Source organism: Callorhinus ursinus, unplaced genomic scaffold (assembly GCF_003265705.2).
Source record: "Callorhinus ursinus isolate GAN/ISIS: 27379988/994484 unplaced genomic scaffold, GSC_fseal_2.0 scaffold4, whole genome shotgun sequence".
Classification (NCBI taxonomy): domain Eukaryota; kingdom Metazoa; phylum Chordata; class Mammalia; order Carnivora; family Otariidae; genus Callorhinus; species Callorhinus ursinus.
In genome coordinates, this window is record NW_027397066.1 from 32,073,604 (window position 1) to 32,095,344 (window position 21,741).

Here is a 21,741-nt window from a genome sequence, read left to right on the forward strand (position 1 = left end):
GATGTTTGACTTTTACCTTGAAGATGATGAAGAGTCGCTGAAGTGTGTAGTTAAGCAGCGTCCTGGCAAATGAAGAGAATCGGGTTTGTGATTTGTACAAAGGTTGAGGGGACTGGCAGGAAGTGTTTAAAGTTGTTTTACAAAAACTTTTTTTTCCGTCAAAGAATGTGGCCTGATTGACTGTAGGAGGGCTACTTACGTATGGGTGGATGGAAATGTGCATGAGAGAATGCACATTCCCTCCCCTTGGCCCAGGCACCAGGGTTGTTCTGGGGAATGATGGGCGTGGCCTGACAGTGGGCTGGCAGAACCCCTCCCACCTGAGGAGGGAGCTCATATACAGTGGCAGCCCCCAAGTCTCGTAATTGGACTGGGACCATGCTGTATCCCTGTGAACCACAGGTAGGAATTGAACAGTACAAGTGAGGCTTTTAGCCTTGGCTGTGATTGGGACAGGCTTGATGGCTCCCACGGGAAAGACAGAAAAGGGACCTAACATGTGGAGAAAGAAAGGGAGCCAAGATGGGAGGAAACTAGGGAGAATGCCTGCAAATTTATACCTGCCCTTTGAGGACAAATATTTGTTCCTAGAAGAATGGAAACTGCAAAAGATCCACTTAGCAAATGAATGGAATTATGTATGTTGCTTACATTTTCCATAACAATTTCATTTTCCTTCTCCTTTAGATTCTAGTAAAGTTCATGGGGAAAATTCTAGATTGGCTTGGCTCCGGTAAAGGAAGTCCAGGAAGCTTTTTTTTTTTTCCTTTTTCTTTCTTTCATTCTTTCTCTCCCTACCCCTCACTTTTTTGTATAATCTACGTTAAAAGGGGAATGAATTACCCTGGGGAACCAAGAGAAACCAGAGTGAAAATCTGAGGTGAACTTCAAGGGAACAAAGTTTGAGTTGGGTTTACTTGGCCACCTGTCTCTGTCAACATGGAAGTTCTTCTTCCAGGGGTATGATCTGCTCCTGCCTATTAAAGCTCCATATTTTAATAGGAGGCTGTTTCATGCCAAAACATGAACAGCAGCGGTACTTTTAAAAGAAATCCTAAATCCTCTAAAAGACATCCCCTCCCCGGGATCCAGATTTTGAACATAGACACTGTATTTAATGATATTTAAGCCTCTAATCCCCCTTCCACACTCACACAAACTGGTAATCAGGGCAGAAGTCACACTATTTCTTTGTTAAAGGTGTCTACACACTACGATTAAGTTCTGTTTGCTATCTTTCAGAACCGCACTTTAACCAGATTAAAACATTGTTAACTTCACCAACATGATTGTCAGTTAAAATTATTAAAGTACTGACAAAGGAGCATGAATACCATCTATCAAGTTATCAGTAATCAAATTTAGGTTCAATTATTCCACTTCTGATCACTGCTATATTGTTTCATCTCAGGGAAAAATATTAAGCCTTTGACAGGATTTACTGATCCATCATTATCCTCTGATTCCATAGATCCATTTATGGGCCAACTTGTAAAATCTCAGCATGAATTCTTAGCTGTGAATGCTTTTTCAAATTCTGTTCCTTGGTATATTGCCAGACTAGGAGATTAAAAAACAGCTATTTCAAATACTAATTTTAAGTAGGATGAAATGGCTTTATTTTCAACCTTATTAATCCATCTAAGTCCTATGACTCAGTTATAAGGTGAATTGCATGAAAACCCTTTGGCCATTACAAAAAGGAATGCACACTATCTTTCCTATGTGAAGCCATTCATTCATTCATAAATATTTGTTGAGTATCTACTATGTGACAGACTTGATAAGTAATAGACGCTAGAGATGTACCATTCAACCAAACAGACAAGATTCTGTTCTTTTTTCCTTTTTAAAGATTTTATTTATTTGACAGAGAGAGAGAGAGGGAACCCCAGCAGGGGGAGTGGGAGAGGGAGAAGCAGGCTTCCCGCTGAGCAGGGAGCCCAATGCAGGGCTCCATCCCAGGACCCTGGGATCATGACCCAAGCCGAAGGCAGACCCCCAACGACTGAGCCACCCAGGTGCCCCAAGATTCTGTTCTTACGGAGTTCACATTCTAGTGGGAATAGAGACAGATATATATGTCAGGTGGTGCTATGTGCTGAGAAATGAGTAGCTAGAGAGTGGGAGGGAGGCACGGTTTGCAGGTTGACATGGGATAGTCAGGAAAGGTGACATGAAGGGAAAGGGAGGCAGCATGTGGTTAGCTGAAAGCCTTCCAGACAGAGGGACAAGCAAAGGCTTCACTGGTGTTTGGTATGTTGGCAGAAGGAGTCCAGTGTGGGGAACAGCCTGAGAAGAACCAAGGTGGGTGTTGAGGCCACTAGCAGGGTGCCAGATCATGAGGAATGTTTTCTTTAATTTGTGTTTATTGGGGTGGTAGAGCAAATAAGCTGAAAATACACATGAGTAAATCAAAGAGAACAGATTTTGAGACAAACAATATATTTCACATAAAAAAAAGGAAAGGGTTTATAGGAATTCCTGTCTTAAATTAGGATTCATTTTTTTACTGCAACTGTAATCTGATTTGATTGCAATGTTTTTCTAATTTTTCTCACCATAAACCCAAAAGAGAAAGGCTGAATTAAAATTCCAAAACAACAAATGAGAGGGGGGACAAAATAACTATGAGAAGAATGTCATTTGCTGGTACTGTGCACAAATGTTAACTCTGAAAAAAATCAAGTAAGGGCTGAAAAATAGTACCATATCCCAAAAATTCAGGCCAAGGGTTTACACAACTGTCTTCTGTACTTAAAAACAATGCCACTGAAGTAATTTTTGTTTGTGCATGTAGGTGTCGTTGCAAAGGGGATGGGGTTGGGTGGGGTGGAAGTCACAACCACATGGCTCTGATAAAAATATATCCTGTGCTTTGTGATTGGTAGATCCTGTGATGTCTTTCCTGATTGTAAGTTTTAAGTAGGCCCATCCGCTTCCCTTTGAGTTAGCAGTCCATGTCAATGCTTCATTGTTGTATATTATGTTGCTTTTTCTTAACCACTTCCTCAAGCAGGAGGGTACAAAACAGATCCCTAAAGAGATCTCCCAGCCATCGCAGGCAGCTACGGTAATTGGCCTAAGTTGTTCTGTTAATGATTTGATCCATCAGCTTTCTGGACCACTTTCTAGCACTGGATTTTTATTGTGGAGACATACTGAAGATCTCCTAAGCAAATGTCATTTTGTGGGGGAAAATTCCATCCTCAAGGACAGCACACAGCTAGCTCAAAGTAGCAAACACGGAATCTGCAAATAATTAACATATGAGTTACTTTGAGAACCAAAAGCAGGTGAACATTTCTTTTACGTTATCACTGAGACAAACTAAGGAAACTCCTTCCCTCCTTTTTCCACCATGAGCTCCATGGGGGGAGGGGGGCAGAGACTTTAGCTGTTTCGCCCAAGACTGATTATGAGCTAACATATGTAAAACCCTTAAAATTTGTGTTTGGCATATAGGCGCTGAATAAATTAGTTCTCGTTATTCTCAGCGCCTAGCATACAGTTGTTTCTTAATGTACGTTGGCTATAGGAATGAATAAAGAACCTACTTCTGTTGCGTTCCTATTATCCCACCATTGGAAAACAAGGATTATGGTCACAGAGCTGAGGATCATAATTGCTATGGCACAAACCCACTACCTGGTACACAATAATTATCAGACTGTTGAAGGGGAAGGGTTGTAGGGGATGGAGAAGAGAGGCAACTCTTGCTGAGTTCCCTCAAAGCTCTAGGACACTACAGTCCAGTTCTCCAAGGAATCAAATCCACAGGCCCGCTCTCTTCCTGCCCTTGTAGAGGTGCCTCTTCCTAAACTTCCAGCCCCGGGAATTCCCCTCATCCCAGCTTCAGGGGGCGGGAACAACCGGAATATTTGTCAGGTCCGCCGCGCCCCGCCCCCTGCCCCACAGCCCCGCCCAGTCTGGCGTCCACCACCCCCTCTCCCAAGGAGCTCCCCTCCCCCAGGAGCTCCCCTAGCCGCAGCCCGCGCCTCGCCCTTCCTTCCCATCCCCTCCCCTCCCCTCCCCTCCCCTCCCCTCCCCTCCCTCTCCTTCCACCTCCCCCACCTACTCCCTCCCGGGCCCAGGCCGTCCGCGCGCACCGCGCTGTGGGGGGGTGGGGGGAGAGAAAGCGCCAACCCGGCGGCGGCGGTCTCCCGGGGCACGCGGCCCCGCGCGGAGGGGGCGGGGCCTGGCGGGAGGGGGCGGGGCGGGCAGCCGCTCGCGCCGCACCGGGACTGACGGGCGAGCCGGCCCGACCCCTGCCAGCTCGCCCGCCCCCTCCTGGGCTGCCCGACCAGTTCGTGCCCCCTCGGCCTGGTGCAGCCTGACGGAGGGGGAGTGGCCGGCTCCGGGCCGGCCGGCGTCCGGGGTGAGGCTGCCGGGGAGGGGTTGGGGGCGCCCGTGGGGCCGAACATCCCTACCCCCGGCCCGCTGGCCCCCGCCCCCCGCCTGCGCCCCGCCCCCCGCCTGGCCGCCCCGCCCCGCCTTGACCCCCGGCGGCCTCCGGAGCCCGTCGCGGTAAGTGCGCCTTCCTGTTCGGCGTCGGGGAGGGGGCCTCGGCGGGCCGGCCGCGCGGCGAGGCCCGCTCCCAGCCCCTACGCGACCCTCCCGCCGGGCCCCGGCGGCCGGGGTCCCGCGGGGCCTTCTGGGCACCTCCGAGCTAAGGGGTGGGTCGGGCGGGGACCTGCCCCAGCCGCGCCCGGGGCTCGAACCCCGGTCCGGCCTCCCGGCCGCGCACTGGGGGCCCGGAGCGGCGTGTGGGCCGCGCTCCGACTTGGTCAAAGTTGTGCACGCGGTGGTGCGGCCGGCCGGCTGAGGCGTGGACTGCGTTGCTTTCACCCCGCACACTTTCACTAATAAAACCCAACTGGAAACTATTTCGGATTTTTTTTTCATTGTTATCCTCAGGCTATCACAATCTCAGTTTTTTTAAGTAATTGCCTCCTGCCAAAGAGTGGAGAATCAGAAAGGGACTTTATTTCAATAAAAACTGGCGTGCCTGCTGGAAACTCCTGTGGGCATTTCAGTCCATACTCAGGGATCCAAAGCTGATGAAAAAAGTTTGTGAAAGCAGAGTAAAGCATTACTGCCATCTTTACTATCCCATTTGATTTTTACAAATATTTTGGAATAGTTGATAACATTCACAGAATTCAAAAGGTACAAAAGGGATATACAAAGTTTCTCCCCGCCCAGCCGACCAATATTACCAGTTTCTTTTTTTTCCCAATATTACCAGTTTCTAATTGATCCTTTCAGAGATAGAGCATATGCAAATGCCCTTGCTTCATTCTTTAAAAAGTGAAACTGTTGTATATTAAGTGCCTGGCAGTTACTGGTACCCAATAAATGGTAATTCTTCCATTTAGAGCACAGTTTAATAAGTCGTTTTGGTTTTTAGACCGCTAAAAGAACAATAATGACTTTTTTTCTGGTTTTAGGCATTTGCGGATTTGACTATTGTGGATGTGTATGTTCTGTTGGTGTCATAACTATGAATACTTTTACACAAAGGTGAATACACTGATATTTTTGGGTAATGGGGCAGGTAGGGAAAAATCAATATGAAACTAGTAAGAAGATGGGACTTAAGTATACAACATAGAGTTCCAAAAATGAAGCCAGTTTGTGTCCATATAGTACAAAAGGATAAAACAAAACTAAATGAGAAAATTGAGGCAGAGCAGGAAAAAAGGAAACAAAGCCAAGGGAACAGATAACACCAAGTGCATAGTATAAGATCCTGTACTAAAAGTGAGTCGCAGTTTTGGCTCTGGGCTTCACAGCAGCCAGGAAAAAAAAGGAGGGGGGGAGCGATAAAATAAGTTTCAGTGTGTTTCTACTTACAAGATAAAAACAAATCAGTTCTCCCTAAGGAGGCATTTTCTGGTGATGAGGCCTGAGAAGGGCATTCTCTCATGGGCACTAATAAAAGGGGAGATTAAATTGTATGATGAAGTTGGCAACATCTTTAAAAAAATCCCTACAGGGGCGCCTGATGGCTCAGTCAAGTGTCTGCCTCCAGCTCAGGTCATGATCTCAGGGTCCTGGGATCAAGCCCCACATTGGGGGGCTCTCTCCTACTCCCCCTGCTTGTGCTCCCTCTCTTGAGCTCTCTATCAAGTAAATAAATAAAATCTTTTTAAAAAATCCCTACAGAAAATAATGAATTTTAGACAGTGTTCTTCAATGTAGGGCGGTAATAAAACTCCAACGATAAGTTCCCTTCCCTGAAGGCTTAACTTGATCCATTTATAACATTTAGAATTACCTAGAAGAGTATTTCCCAAACTGTGTTCTAAGAAATGAGCAATCAATAGTTTATTTCTTGAAATAAGAATCTGAACTCATATAACTTTGAAGTAGCTGGGTTAGACAAATTTCAGTAGTTTTTTACTCAATTTCTTGGCTAATGTGAAAGATGACTCTTAAAGGAGATTATTATGTGACCTTTTACAAACTTATTTGACCATTGAGAACCACTGAACCTATAGAAATGGATGGACAGGAAGTCCTTCCCGAGGTTTGATAAAAAATCGGGAGAGCAAAGAGTTTGAGGTTAGCCAATTTGGTAAGAACCAGTGAAGAGAATCTAAAAGTCAGAATTTTAAATAGACTGTATGTCAGAGGAAAAGGCTACCTTTCCCCTAAATTCTTAATTCCTCATTGTTCTGCAGGTTGCCTGTTTGACCAGGTGATCTCTAGGATTTCTTCCTGTTCTGTGCTTCAGGGCACTCAGGGTCCCGGATTAGACTATGTTCAGGCAAGTAGAATTGCTTCAAGAATGACTTTAATTATTCTTGAATGTAAATATGTGATTAACATAGGTTTTTTTTAAAATCACAACATGATTGTTACTATTAATTTACTATCAAATCCTGGAATTCTGTAGCTGTAAGAGACCTTAGAAAGCATGGTACATCTGGGATTGTACTACTAACATGTAAGGTTGTTCCCAGCAAATTTATGAACCTCCCTGAATCTTTTTCCTTGTTTGTAAAATTAGAATGATAACAGCACACAGTTCATTCAATGGATGTTGAGGGTCTAAGAAGTATTGTAGTAGCAAAACAGCTTTATGGGAACAAATAAAATAATGGATCAAGAATCCTTTACTGTCTAAATTTTTTTTTCACTCCTGAGTTCAGATGGCAAGAATTTGAAAGGCAAGGAATAGCACCTCATCCATATGTATTTGGTCCCTGAGTTTCAGATAGCAGGTACTGGGAGTTGAGAGAATGAGGGATTGGTCCAAAAATGGATCTGACTCCAGTTCCTCTGTTTGGATTTTGAGAGTCTGGATGATGAGGTACACTTCTATAAGAAAGTATTCTTATATAAATAATGCAGTACTATACAAAATGCTACTATTCTGAAGACAAATTGAAGGCCAGAGCTGTTCATTGTTTTTACTCCATATATGAGAGAAGTGCTTGCTGAATATGTCAGGTAGTGTAAATTTTGCTGTTGTAACAAAAGACCCTCGCGTCTCAGTGGTTTAGAAAAAGGGTTGTATCTTAGTCACAGGACATGTCCAAGTAGGGTCAACAGGAGTACTCTGTTCCAGGTTGGAGCACCAGTTTATTGGAGGAATACGTGCTTCCACAATTGTTAGGGCGGGGGTGGGGGCGGAAGGAGGTGATGAATTGCACCTTGGCTCTTAAAGGCTTCTACTTGGAAGTGACACATGTAACTTCTGCTAACATTTTAATGGCCAAAGAAATCATATGGCTACACCCAACTTCAAGGAAGTTGAGAGATGCAATTCTATCATGTGCCCAGAAGGAGAACTGGAATAGTCTGCACTAAGCAGGCTTTATAGTCCCATGAGTTAACAAAATCTGAATAAATGAAATCCAAATTATGCTTTTAGTTTTTAGAGCACAGAATGCAGCATTTTTTGGTGTATGTATGTCTGTTTAATCACAGAATTATGCTAATGAGAATTGCAGAGTATTTTTTATTAATTGGAAATGAAATGCTTTTGAAGACTCCATAATTAGACATACTATTTTGACCAAGTAGATTTCATTCTTTTCTAATTATATGTTCATTCAATAAACATTTTTTTTCATTCTATAAACATTTAAATGTGTTAAATGTGGTGTGTATAAGGCACTATGTTAGATCCTGTGAGAATAAAAAGATGAATGGGAAGTTTACAGCGCCAAATAAAATAGCCATAATTGAGTTCTCTTTCTTTTTAAAACAGCATTAACAGAATCTTTCACTATGATAGAACCTGATTATGTATACACTTTGCTCCAACCACTGTTTTTGGGTTAAGGATTTTTTTGGTGACAAATTAAACTAGCTTAAGCAAAAAGAGTGTGTTGTTAGAAGAAGGCTATAGCTTTATGTCACAGAGTCCAAGAGCAGGGAATACAGCTCAGTCTCAGAGGCAACTGACACCAATAACAGAAAATTAGGAGCCATAGAGGTGCCTGGGTGGCTCAGTCGGTTGAGTGTCTGCCTTCAGCTCAGATCATGATCCCAGGGTCCTGGGTCTCCCTTTCCTCCATGCCTCCCCCTGTGCTGTCTCTTTTTCTCTCTCTCAAATAAATAAATAAAATCTTAAAAAAAAAAAAAAAAGAGGAGCCGGAACTGCTTTCCTTCACACCTCTAGGATATCTTGCTAGTGTCTCTCTGGGAGTGTACTTCATTCCTCTTTATCTCTGTTGACTGATTCTCTATATTTTGCTTTAAATGGGTGTTTTAACTTAAGAATTCACACACTTAAACCTATTAGAGCCTTTAGCAAGTGCAGCTGAACTAAAGTTTTTTTCCTAAGTGCCACATCTTGGTTAGTTCTTGAGTTAACCACAGTCAGAGTTTGGAAATAATGGAGTCGACCCTAAAATATAACAAGTTAGGGTATTCGGCAACTTTCTACGACACAATTAACATCAGCTTGCAAATTCTACTGGGGCAGGCTGATTAGGATAATGGGGTAAGAAGGTAGAGTTGGAGCACTTGTAGCAACACTGTCCCTTACCTGAACCACTGGTAAATGCCATCCCCTTTGTAATCCTTTCCTCCATCCTCCTCCGTCCCCCAAAGTACAGATTACTGAATTGTCTAACTCTTATAAGCCACCTGCTTTTGATGCTGATGCAGGGCTCCCTGGCTTCTCCCCATGGCTAATGCGGAAAAAGGGGAGCATTCGATATACTGCCTTGCTCTGCTCTTTTCTACAATTGGTCTAGACACTCTATCTAAACATTGTACACTTTAACATGCTATTGCCACATCTCTCCTCAAACTTCAACCTATTTTTTTATTCTCAGTAAATTTCCATTCTTTTTCTGCAAGTGTGTACACTTAGCTTCTCTTAGGAAAGTTTCCTTGCATCGTTTACCTAGCCAATATCTCCTTTCTCTCTGGTTGCAAATACCCATAGCTTCATCTGAACAGATGGCTGAAGGAATGGACTGCAGGGAGATAGTATATGTTACCTGGAAGACGGGCTCCCCAGAAAAGGAATAACAACAGAGAGAGGTGAGTAAAAGCTGTGTATTTGATTTGTCAAGGATATATATTAATCTAAAAGAGCAGACAGGGAGGGTTTGGGTACAAATTGTAGAACACCCGGAACATCATTCTAAGGCATTCTTTTACTCTTCTTGTTATGCAAATGGACGGGTCTTTCTAGATTCAACTAAACAGAAAACCACGATAGGCTTGTTTACTTAGAAGGCTGTCAGGCAGGAACCACAGCTTGGCAGCAAGGCAGCATCAAATGTTCCTCATCAGTGGTTGTGATCCTCACAGCAGTCCATGTCAGCAGTTCCTGTAGCCATCTGGGAGTCCTTGCTCCAAGTGAAAGCTCAGCTGAAGGAGAGAAAGCTCACACAAGGTGGCTGCAGGAGCTGTCTTGGTTTAAAAAATCTCGTGTCTCACAGGAGACAATATGCCATACAACTCCATAGACTTAGCTTCCAGGGACCCCATAAGGGATATGACAATTACAAGAGCCATCACACTCAGGGAGGTCAAAGCTATGGCTTCCTATGAGATATTTAGAGTTTATTTAGAGTTCCTCTGAGTCCAGATGAGAATTTACTAATCATTTTTACTATAAGCAATGTTGCCTAGTAACATAGTTGGCATACCTACTTTTATCAGATTGCCAGGGAACAGGGCTAAGAGAGTTAACTGAAGGTTAAATGCAGAAGGGAAAGAGATTTAGCTCCACTCACTCTTGTATTATCTGTAGTGTCTTCCATAGCCCTTTTCATTTGGGAAGTATTCAATAATATTCATTTTGCTTCCTTTGATGTAGTGTGTTTTAACTCTTTTTTTTTTTAAGATTTTATTTATTTGACAGAGAGAGACACAGTGAGTGGGAACACAAGCAGGGGGAATGGGAGAGGGAGAAGCAGGCCTCCCGCGGAGCAGGGAGCCTGATGCGGGGCTCGATCCCACATGACCCGAGCCGAAGGCAGACGCCCAACGACTGAGCCCCCCAGGCGCCCCTGTTTTAACTTTTTATGAGAGAAAAGTGTGACATAGGAAGAGAGGTTGAGAGGAAAGTTGGCTGGAAAGATAGCAAGAACTACTAGATTATTAGAAACACTGGTTTCCATACTAAAGATCTTGGCTTTTATTGAGCTTGTAGGTGATTGAAAACAAAAGTTTTAAGTAAAAGTAATATGGTCATGAATTGGACTTTGGGAGGTTACTTTGTCTATAGTGTGGAGAGTGGATGAGAAGAGATTTAGACTGAGGCTGGTTGATTCACTTTTACTTAGTATTTGCCTCTTTTTGGGGAGATATTTCTCTGATAAGCAGAAAGAAGGAATACCCAATTCTCCTGCTCTACAGGAATTTAGAATTGCTGGACAGATTTGGCATGGTGCTTTGGAGGCGCCTGACCAATTTGTCCTAAATTTGTCACGTTCCCCCTTCCACCCTGGGGATGGGGAGTTGGGGAGGACTGCTCTGACCTGCCTCCTAACAACATTAAATTAACACTAAGAAATAATTCTAGCCTGCACTGGTCTCCACTGATTGCCATTTGACTGACTGGCATAACTCATTTTGCTTTTTGCTGGAGTCGAATTATAGAATGAATTGGTGGTGCTTTTTTTTTTTTAAGGTCTAGGTAGGGAATTTCTTTATAATGGTTAACTTGTATTGATTAACTGTTTCTAATTACAAGCAGCTGAGAAACAGTGGTTCACATTTTTCTCTATTGTTTACATTGCCCTTTACTACCCTTAACTTACCCAGCTTTCCCTGTTCCAGCTAATACACAATTTATACAATCTGATTGGTTCTGCAGCAGAATCAACTTGATCTGTGATTGGCTGATTATGTGTATCGAGAATCCAGCTAATTTTGCTTGATTATATTTGTATCCAGAGAGTACTGACTGATTCCTTTATTTCCCTCCATCACCATAAAGCTACATAGAAGATAGAAACACTGGATATGGTTCAGGTCAGTAAAAGACAAACTGATGGTTATCCAGATTATTACTTTTTATGGCACATAAGACAGCTGGGTGTCACATCACATGCCAACCATAAAGGATCAAGCAGGACTTTGTGGTTTGCCATTATCTTTATGGTATTAACAGTCTTCATCCTTGTGCCACAGCAAATATATACCAAAATTCACAAAATCTAAGAGTGGGTGGCAAGGAAATCTATCTTTCTTTCTTTCTTTCTTCCTTCCTTCCTTCCTTTTTTTTTTTACTTGTCATCAAGTTAAAGGGCTTTTTAAAACAAATGTTTATTTATTTGAGAGAGAGAGGTAGCAAGAGAAAGCACAAGCAGGGAGGGAGAGGGAGAAGCAGGCTCCCTGCGACCAGGGGAGTCCAATGTGGGGCTCAATCCCAGACTCTGGGATCATGACCCGAGCCAAAGGCAGATGCTTAATAGACTGAGCCACCCAGGCACCCCAAGTTAAAGGGCTTTTTAAAAAAGTAAATATTTTCTTATAATTATGCTGTGGTCTTCATAGTATCAACTGTGATAACTTTTATGGATGAGTTCAGGAATAAAAAGACCATATAATATTAATTTAACTGATTTTTTAAATGTTGCTTGCTTTACTTCCAGATATTAGTACCACTAAGCAGTTGAGGGATGAAAAGGTACTTTTGATATATATTAATGTGGGTCAGCACTTTGCCCTATAAGAATTTGTGACGGAAATTGGAAAGGAGTCAAGTGGGGAGAAATCTGGGAGGCTCTTGTACTTCAGGAATAAAGGCCACTTTGGCATTTAATTGCAATTATGATGAACTTAGTATCTTGTTATATTAGGAGTGATGTGTTCTTTAAGGACTGTTTTTTGTTTTTTGTTTTTCTCTTTTAGTGCCTTATTTGCTTTTATTTTGGTCAGATCTTATTGGTAAAGAATTTAAGTCTGCTTTATTACTCCTTGATATCTAACCTTGTACAAATCAACTGTACTCTGAATCTGCTTCCCAATTCGGACAATGGGGGTAAATGCATACTGTACCTTCTCACAAGGTAGTTACGAGTTCCAGATGAGAATATTTTACAAGCAAGAAGTGATGTGTTACACTTGAAAGTATATGGTCTTTAGAGTCAGTCCTGGCTTCACTTTGAACTCTGCTACTCAGCAGGTACCTGTAACCTCACTTGACTTCAGTGTCCTCATTTGTAAGGGGAGAGAGGAATGACCCCTGTTTGCCAGAGTGTGTGAGACAACTAAAGACCCATTCAATGTAGAGACTTAATGTATTATCATGCACATTTATGCACTTAGGAAATAGTAGCTGCTATTAGTTCAAATCCATATAATTTGCAGGTGCTATTTACTTAATCCCATTTAACTGAAAAGAAAACTGAAGACCTAAGAGGTGATTTGCCCAAATCATACAGCTAGCTGGTGAGTGGCTTAGTTATTGACTCAGGCCTTCTGCTATATCACTTAGGCTACCATTGATAAGTAATAACGTGGGAAAATAAAGGCAGAAGCAGCCTCAACTGGCTTCCTCTAAATTGATTCATAGTTTTAACCTAATGCACTCTTTTCTCTCTGTAAATTGTACTTACTGATCCCCAGGGCCAACTAAATACTCATGGCTAAATAGGATGCCCTATGGTGGGGCACAACTCTGTGCTTACCTAATGAGCTGGGTACTCACCAAAAGTTGGTTGTGTTTATTTACAAACCCGTTTTTAACAGGTATGCTTCTTCTAATAATTATGAAACATTTTAGGCATGTTAATTAATGAGTATAAAGAAAAGAAAAGTCATTCCTTGAAAATTAAATTGAATGCTCTGGGACATCTCAATATAGAAGAGTTCTTAACAAATTTGCTCTCAAATTTGGTGAAGGCTGGATAACTGTAAAAGACTGGGTAGGTAAGACACCAGACTCCTATTCCTCTATTTGGTTGTCAGATACCTAATTAAAACCAAATTTATTTAAAGCCACACCCAACCCTCCTGAAACTGTAGCCTTCTTACTTCCTTCTTTATGATGATGTTACCATTCTTCCAATCACCCAGGTTTGAAAATGCTGTCATTTTTGCTTCCTGTCCATTTGCCACAGACATTCTATAAGTTCTGTCTCTATAATATCTTTAATGCCCATCTCCCTTTCAGATCTTGTTGCCTCTAGCTAAGGTTAAACTATATCTCTTATCTTGAAGATTTTTTTTAAAGATTTTATTTATCTGACAGAGAGCACAAGCGTGTGTAGGGAGAGGCAGAGGGAGAGGGAGAAGCGGACTGAGCAGGGAGCCCAACGTGGGGCTGGATCCAGGACCCCAGGATCATGAGCTGAGCCGAAGGCAGATGCTTAACCCACTGAGCCACCCAGGCGCCCACCTTGAAGAGTTTTCTAACTGGCTTCCCTACCGACGGTCTCTTCCCTCACAAATCTATTCCTCACTGTTGCCAATTTTTTTAAATCTGTAGATATATATTTTATTTGTCAAGAGTAAATGCCAAATATTTTTGAAGCATACCTCTAAATTGACTCAAGAACCTCATCCTCTCGCAGATAAAGGACACACTTCCTCCTTGATAATTCATCAATGGTTTCATTCAAAACCTCTTCTGTTAGATTTTAAGATCTTTCAAATCAAGGTCTGTGTCATTCATTTATTCTTTGATTTAAATGTAGTAAATATTTGAATGCCATGCACTATACGAGTTGTTAGGGATATAATGGTCCCTGCCCTGATCGATTTTATTGTCTGTTTTCTCACCTTTAAGTTCTTTTTGCATACAGCACAACGATGTGTTGAATTTACATAAACAGGATTTTTCTTTACATTTACAACATTTGCTTTTTATGGAGTTGGAGAGAGGTACAGAATATCTGATGTATTTCTGAAATTAAAGTTTAATTTTCACATCTTTTCTAACCTGTGTAAATAATTAACTGTTTTCTGCCATCATTTTTAAATGTTAGTGGAATTTAAGTGTTAGTGGAATTGTATTAGCTTTCTAATATTTAAGCCAAATTCTGATAAAAGATCCATTTTGACTAAGTTTTAAAAGTACCCTGGAACATCAAACTTGAAAGGATTCTTTGAAATCATGTGTTGTAACTCCTTCTTCTCATAGTTTAGGGAAAACTTAATTCTTGAAATGTTTTATGCGATCTATATTACACGTTTAAAACTACAAGAGTAGATTCATAATTGATTACTCCATAAAACAAATAATGTTGTCTTAAAAATGCTGTGTGAAGAGAGGTTTGTAAAATAACGATTACCCATATAACCCCGTTCCTCAGTAGCTTTGATTTTTATTGTTGAGTGAAGCTGTGCTTTTAAAAGTCGCACCGTTGAAGTGACCTTGTCTGCAGTCTATCTTCATGACATTTCACTGTTGCTGTTACAGTACTGAACAGAGTCATCTTATAAATTTACAAACTAACATTTGAGCAGTTTTGCAGCAGAAATTGCATGTGGACTCCTTAATTACATTCTGAAAAATGTATTCAGAATTGGAATTTTCCTATTTTAAATAGTTTGAGCTCTATCTCAAGTTTAAGTAAAGCCAACTTACTAAAATAAAAGAGAGGTACAGAATATAATTTCATAATAGGTTTGAAGAAAATGTTGGTCTGAAAAAACATCTGCTATTTAGCCATTAGATTTCAAAGTGACAAAAATTTTATGCCTAAAGAATGAAATAGGGACGGAGCAAGATGGCAGAGGAGTAGGAGACCTGGATTTTGTCTGGTCTCAGGAATTCAGCTGGATAGGGATCAAACCATTCTGAACACCTACGAACTCAACAGGAGATCGAAGAGAAGAATAGCAACAACTCTCTGAACAGAAAAGCGACCACTTTCTGGAAGGTAGGACGTGCGGAGAAGTGAATCCGAGGCGATATTCGGGAGGATAGACGGCGGGGGAGGGGGCCTCCATGGGCTGCTTCTGGCAAGTGCTAGAGCCGCGGAGCACAAAATCGGAACTTTTAGAAGCCGGCTCCGCTGAGGGACGTCGCTCCAGTGGCTAAGCAGGGGGTGGAATCCTCACGGGACAGTGTGGTCTCAGGACCCTTGGGGTCACAGAAAGACCGGGGGTGCCTGAGTGCAGCAGAGCTCCCAGGTATCGGAGCAGGGAAGCCGGCTGCAGAGACGGAGCCGAGGCGCGGGCTCTCAGCTCGGGGTGGCCATAAACTGTGATCCGCAGCCCAGTCGGGCCACTGCTCCTCCAGCAGGGACCCAACAAGCGGCAGAGCTGGGGAGACTCCCCTTCCTCCCTTGGGAGGAACGGCGCGGAAGTGCACCACAGGGATCTGCTGGGTTTGGAGACTCCACATGGGGTCGGGTGCCAGAGATAGAAATGCTCGATCACAGGCCGGGTGAGCGCGGAGTGCAACTGGAGACCGGGGAGACAGGAGTGATTGACTGCTTTTGTCTGGGGTCGCACTGAGGAGCGGGGCCCCGAGTTCTCAGCTCCTCCGGGCAGAGATTGGGAGGCCACCATTTTCACCCTGGTCCTCCAAAGCTGTACCGAGAGCTTGCAGGGAACAAAAGCTCCCAAGAGCAAACCCGAGCAGATTACTTAGCCTGGACCGACAAGGGCGGGGCAATTCCACCTCTGGCAAAGACGTTTGGGAACCACGGCAACAGGCCCCTCCCCCAGAAGATCAGCGTGAACAGTCAGCAAGCCAAGACCAAGTTTACCCATCAATGAGAACGGCAGAACTCCAGCGCTAGGGGAATACTGCACATAGAATTCATGGCTTTTTTATCATGATTCTTTAGTTTTTCAAAGTTAATTTTTGTAACTGTCTTTTTTTTTAAGATTTTATTTTTTTATTTGAGAGAGCGAGAATGAGAGAGAGAGAGAGAGCACATGAGAGGGGGGAGGGTCAGAGGGAGAAGCAGACTCTCCACTGAGCAGGGAGCCCGATGTGGGACTCGATCCCGGGACTCCAGGATCATGACCTGAGCCGAAGGCAGTCGCCCAACCAACTGAGCCACCCAGGCGCCCCTTAACTGTTTTTTTTTTAATTTTTCTTTTTCCGTTTTTCAACCAACATCTTATCAATCTCTTTTTTAAAAAAATTTTTTATTTTTCATTTTTAGAGTCATATTCTATCCTTCATAGTAGTTACCCTTATTTTTGGCATATATATATATAAGTTGTTATCTCTTTAAAATTTTGAGATACAGTTTCTTCTAACAGATCAAAGTATACCCTAAATCTCTAGTGTATGGCTTTGTTCTAGTCTCCTGCCTGATCACACTCTCTCCCCCCCTTTTTTTCTTTCTTTGTTTTTTTAAATCTTTCTTTTTTCAAACAACTTCTTATCTTCTCAATTACTTTTATAAAATTTTTTATAATTTTCATCTTTACAGTCATATTCCATCCCTTCATCATATCAACCCTTATTTTGTACATATGTAAGTCTTTCTTTAAAATTTTGGGAGGCACTTTCTTCTAACAGACCAAAATACACCCAAAATCTAGTGTGTGGCACTGATCTATGCACCAGCCTGATCATATTCTGTTTTTTTGTTTTGTTTTGTTCTGTTTTTGTTTTTATCTTTTTCTTTTTCTTTTTTTTCTCTTTCTTTTTTCTTTCTTTCCCTTTCTTTTCCCCTGGTTTCAGGTCTTTTCTGATTTGTTTAGAGTATATTTTCTGGGGATGTTTTTAACCTGTTAGCATTTTGTTCTCTCATTCATCTATTCTCCTCTGGACAAAATGACAAGACAGAAAAAATCACCTCAACAAAAAGAACAAGAGGTAGTACCATCTGCCAGGGACCTACCCAATACGGACATTAGTACGATGTCGGACCTAGAGTTCAGAATGATGATTTTAAAGATACTAGCTGGGCTTGAAAAAAGCATGGAAGTTATTAGAGAAACCCTTTCTGGAGAAATAAAAGAACTAAAATCTAACCAAGCCAAAATCAAAAAGGCTATTAATGAGGTGCAATCAAAAATGGGGGCACTAACTGCTAGGATAAATGAGGCAGAAGAGGGAATCAGTGATATAGAAGACCAAATGATGGAAAATAAAGAAGCTGAGAAAAAGATAAACAACTACTGGATCACAGGGGCAGAAGTTGAGAGATAAGCGATACCATAAGACGAAGCAACATTAGAATAATTGGGATCCCAGAAGAAGAAGACAGAGGGGGGCAGAAGGTATATTGGAGCAAATTATAACAGAGAACTTCCCTAACGTGGGGAAGGAAATAGGCTTCAAAATCCAGGAGGCACAGAGAACCCCTCTCAAAATCAATAAAAATAGGTCAACATTCCGACATCTAATAGTAAAACCTACAAGTCTCAGAGACAAAGAGAAAATCCTGAAAGCAGCTCGGGAGAAGAGAGATGTAACCTATAATGGTAGAAACATTAGATTGGCAACAGACCTATCCACAGAGACCTGGCAGGCCAGAAAGGACTGGTATGATATATTCAGAGCACTAAACAAGAAAAATATGCAACCAAGAATACTATATACAGCTAGGCTGTCATTGAAAATAGAAGGAGAGATAAAAAGCTTCCAGGACAAACAAAAACTAAAGGAATTTGCAAGCACGAAACCAGCCCTACAGGAAATATTGAAAGGGGTCCTCTAAGCAAAGAGAGAGCCTAAAAGTAACATAGACCAGAAAGGAACACAGACAATATACAGTAACAGTCACCTTAGAGGCAATACAATGGCACTAAATTCATATCTTTCGATAGTTACCCTGAATGTAAATGGGCTAAATGCCCCAATCAAAAGACACAGGCTATCAGATTGGATTAGAAAACAAGACCCATCAATATGTTGTCTGCAAGAGACTCATTTTAGACCCAAAGACATCCCCAGATTGAAAGTGAGGGGGTGGAAAACCATTTACCATGCTTGTGGACACCAAAACAAAGCTGGAATGGCAATCCTTATATCAGACAAATTATATTTTAAACCAAAGACTGTAATAAGAGATGAGGAAGGACACTATATCCTACTTAAAGGGTCTATCCAACAAGAAGGTCTAACAATTGTAAATATCTATGCCCCTAACATGGGAGCAGCCAATTATATAAGGCAATTAATAACAAAAGCAAAGAAACACATTGACAACAATACAATAATAGTGGGGGACTTTAACACCCCCCTGACTGAAATGGACAGATCATCTAAGCAAAAGATCAACAAGGAAATAAAGACTTTAAATGACGCACTGGACCAAATGGACTTCACAGACATATTCAGAACATTCCATCCCAATGCAACAGAATGAACATTCTTCTCTAGTGCCCATGGAACATTCTCCAGAATAGATCACATCCTAGGTCACAAATCAGGTCTCAACCGGTACCAAAAGATTGGGATCATTCCCTGCATATTTTCAGACCACAATGATTTGAAACTAGAACTCAATCACAAGAGGAAAGTTGGAAAGAACTCAAACACATGGAGGCTAAAGAGCATCCCACTAAAGAATGAATGGGTCAACCAGGAAATTAAAGAAGAATTAAAAAAATTCATGGAAGCCAATGAAAATGAAAACACAACTGTTCAAAATCTTTGGGATGCAGCAAAGGCAGTCCTAAGAGGAAAGTATATAGCAATACAAGCCTTTCTCAAGAAACAAGAAAGGTCTCAAATACACAACCTAACCCTACACCTAAAGGAGCTAGAGAAAAAACAGCAAATAAAGTCTAAACCCAGCAGGAGAAGAGAAATAATAAAGATCAGAGCAGAAATCAATGAAATAGAAACCAAAAGAACAGTAGAACAGATCAACGAAACTAGGAGCTGGTTCTTTGAAAGAATTAACAAGATTGACAAACCCCTGGCCAGACTTAATCAAAAAGAAAAGAGAAATGACCCAAATCAACAAAATCATGAATGAAAGAGGAGAAATCACAACCAACACCAAAGAAATACAAACAATTATAAGAACATATGAGCAACTCTATGCCAGCAAATTAGATAACCTGGAAGAAATGGGTGCATTCCTAGAGATGTATCAACTACCAAAACTGAACCAGGAAGAAATAGAAAACCTGAACAGACCTCTAACCACTAAGGAAATTGAAGCAGTCATCAAAAATCTCCCAACAAACAAAAGCCCAGGGCCAGATGGCTTCCCAGGGGAATTCTACCAAACATTTAAAGAAGAATTAATACCTATTCTCCTGAAACTGTTCCAAAAAATAGAAATGGAAGGAAAACTTCCAAACTCGTTTTATGAGGCCACCATTACCTTGATCCCTAAACCAGACAAAGACCCCATCCAAAAGGAGAATTACAGACCAATATCCTTGATGAACATGGATGTAAAAATTCTCACCAAAATACTAGCCAATAGGATCCAACAGTACATTAAAAGGATTATTCACCATGACCAAGTGGTATTTATCCCTGGGCTGCAAGGTTGGTTCAACATCCACAAATCAGTCAACGTGATACAATACATTAACAAAAGAAAGAACAAGAATCATATGATCCTCTCAATAGATAAGCATCCTCTCAATAGAAAAAGCATTTGACAAAGTACAGCATCCTTTCTCGATCAAAACTCTTCAGAGCATAGGGATGGAGGGTACATACCTCAATATCATAAAAGCCATCTATGAAAAACCTACAGCAAATATCATTCTCAATGGGGAAAAACTGAGAGCTTTCCCCCTAAGGTCAGGAACACGGCAGGGATGTCCACTATCACCACTGCTATTCAATATAGTATTAGAAGTCCTAGGCACAGCAATCAGACAACAAAAAGAAATCAAAGGCATCCAAATCGGCAAAGAAGTCAAACTCTCACTGTTTGCAGATGATATGATACTGTATGTGGAAAACCCAAAAGACTCCACCCCAAAACTGCTAGAACTCATACAGGAATTCAGTAAAGTGGCAGGATATAAAATCAGTGCACAGAAATCAGTGGCATTCCTATACACCAACAACAAGACAGAAGAGAGAGAAATTAAGGAGTCGATCCCATTTACAATTGCACCCAAAACCTTAAGATACCTAGGAATAAATCTAACCAAAGAGGCAAATGATCTATACTCAGAAAACTATAAAATACTCGTGAAGGAAATTGAGGAAGACACAAAGAAATGGAAAAACGTTCCATGCTCATGGATTGGAAGAACAAGTATCATGAAGATATCAATGCTACCTAGAGCAATCTACACATTCAGTGCAATCCCCATCAAAATACCATCCACTTTTTTCAAAGAAATGGAACAAATAATCCTAAAATTTGTATGGAACCAGAAAAGACCCCGAATAGCCAGAGGAATGTTGAAAAAGAAAAGTAAAGCTGGCGGCATCACAATTCCGGACTTCCAGCTCTATTACAAAGCTGTCATCATCAAGACAGTATGGTCCTGGCACAAAAACAGACACATAGATCAATGGAACAGAATAGAGAGCCCAGAAATGGACCCTCAACACTATGGTCAACTTATCTTTGACAAAGCAGGAAAGAATGTCCAATGGAAAAAAGACAGTCTCTTCAAGAAATGGTGTTAGAAAAATTGGACAGCCACATGCAGAAGAATGAAACTGGACCATTTCCTTACACCACACACAAAAATAGACTCAAAATGGTTGAAAGACCTAAATGTGAGACAGGGGTCCATCAAAATCATAAAGGAGAACACAAGCAGCAACCTCTCTGACCTCAGCCGCAGCAACATCTTCGTAGAAACATCGCCAAAGGCAAGGGAAGCGAGGGCAAAAATGAACTATTGGGATTTCATCAAGATAAAAAGCTTTTGCACAGCAGGAGAAACAGTCCACAAAAACAAAAGACATCCAACAGAATGGGAGAAGATATTTGCAAATGACATATCAGATAAAGGGCTAGTATCCAAAATATATAAAGAACTTATCAAACTCAACACCCAAAGAACAAATAATCCAACCAAGAAATGGGCAGAAGACACGAACAGACATTTCTCCAAAGAAGACATCCAAATGGCCAACATAAATATGAAAAAGTGCTCAACATCGCTTGGCATCAGGGAAATCCAAATCAAAACCTTAATGAGATACCACCTCACACCAGTCAGAAGGGCTAAAATTAACAAGTCAGGAAACGACAGATGTTGGTGCGGATGCGAGAAAGGGGAACCCTCCTACACTGTTGGTGGGAATGCAAGCTGGTGCAACCACTCTGGAAAACAGTATGGAGGCTCCTCAAAACATTGAAAATAGAGCTACCATACGATCCAGCAATTGTACTACTGGGTATTTACTCCAAAGATACAACTGTAGGGATCCGAAGGGGTACGTGCACCCCGATGTTTATAGCAGCA

At 41.6% G+C, this 21,741-nt stretch overlaps 2 protein-coding genes across 7 annotated transcripts in view; one reads left to right on the forward strand and one right to left on the reverse strand.

Moving 5' to 3' along the window:
- TMEM156 (transmembrane protein 156) overlaps positions 1-35 on the reverse strand; it is a 65,848-nt gene extending 65,813 nt beyond the window's left edge. The window contains exon 1 of one of the 2 annotated variants that reach the window (XM_073891537.1): positions 17-35. The gene's annotated coding sequence lies outside the window, so the exon portion shown is untranslated. The remainder of the gene's footprint in view (positions 1-16) is intronic. The other variant, XM_073891536.1, reaches the window with a different exon arrangement.
- A 347-nt stretch (positions 36-382) lies between these two features.
- KLHL5 (kelch like family member 5) overlaps positions 383-21,741 on the forward strand; it is a 92,599-nt gene continuing 71,240 nt past the window's right edge. The window contains exons 1-2 of one of the 5 annotated variants that reach the window (XM_025887365.2): positions 6,687-6,772; positions 9,410-9,507. In XM_025887365.2, the coding sequence (XP_025743150.1) occupies positions 9,458-9,507 (50 nt within the window). In that variant the 5' untranslated portion in view covers positions 6,687-6,772; positions 9,410-9,457. Of the gene's footprint in view, positions 403-4,226; positions 4,528-6,686; positions 6,773-9,409; positions 9,508-21,741 lie in introns of those variants that run through there. The other 4 variants (XM_025887370.2, XM_025887369.2, XM_025887368.2 and 1 more) reach the window with 4 other exon arrangements.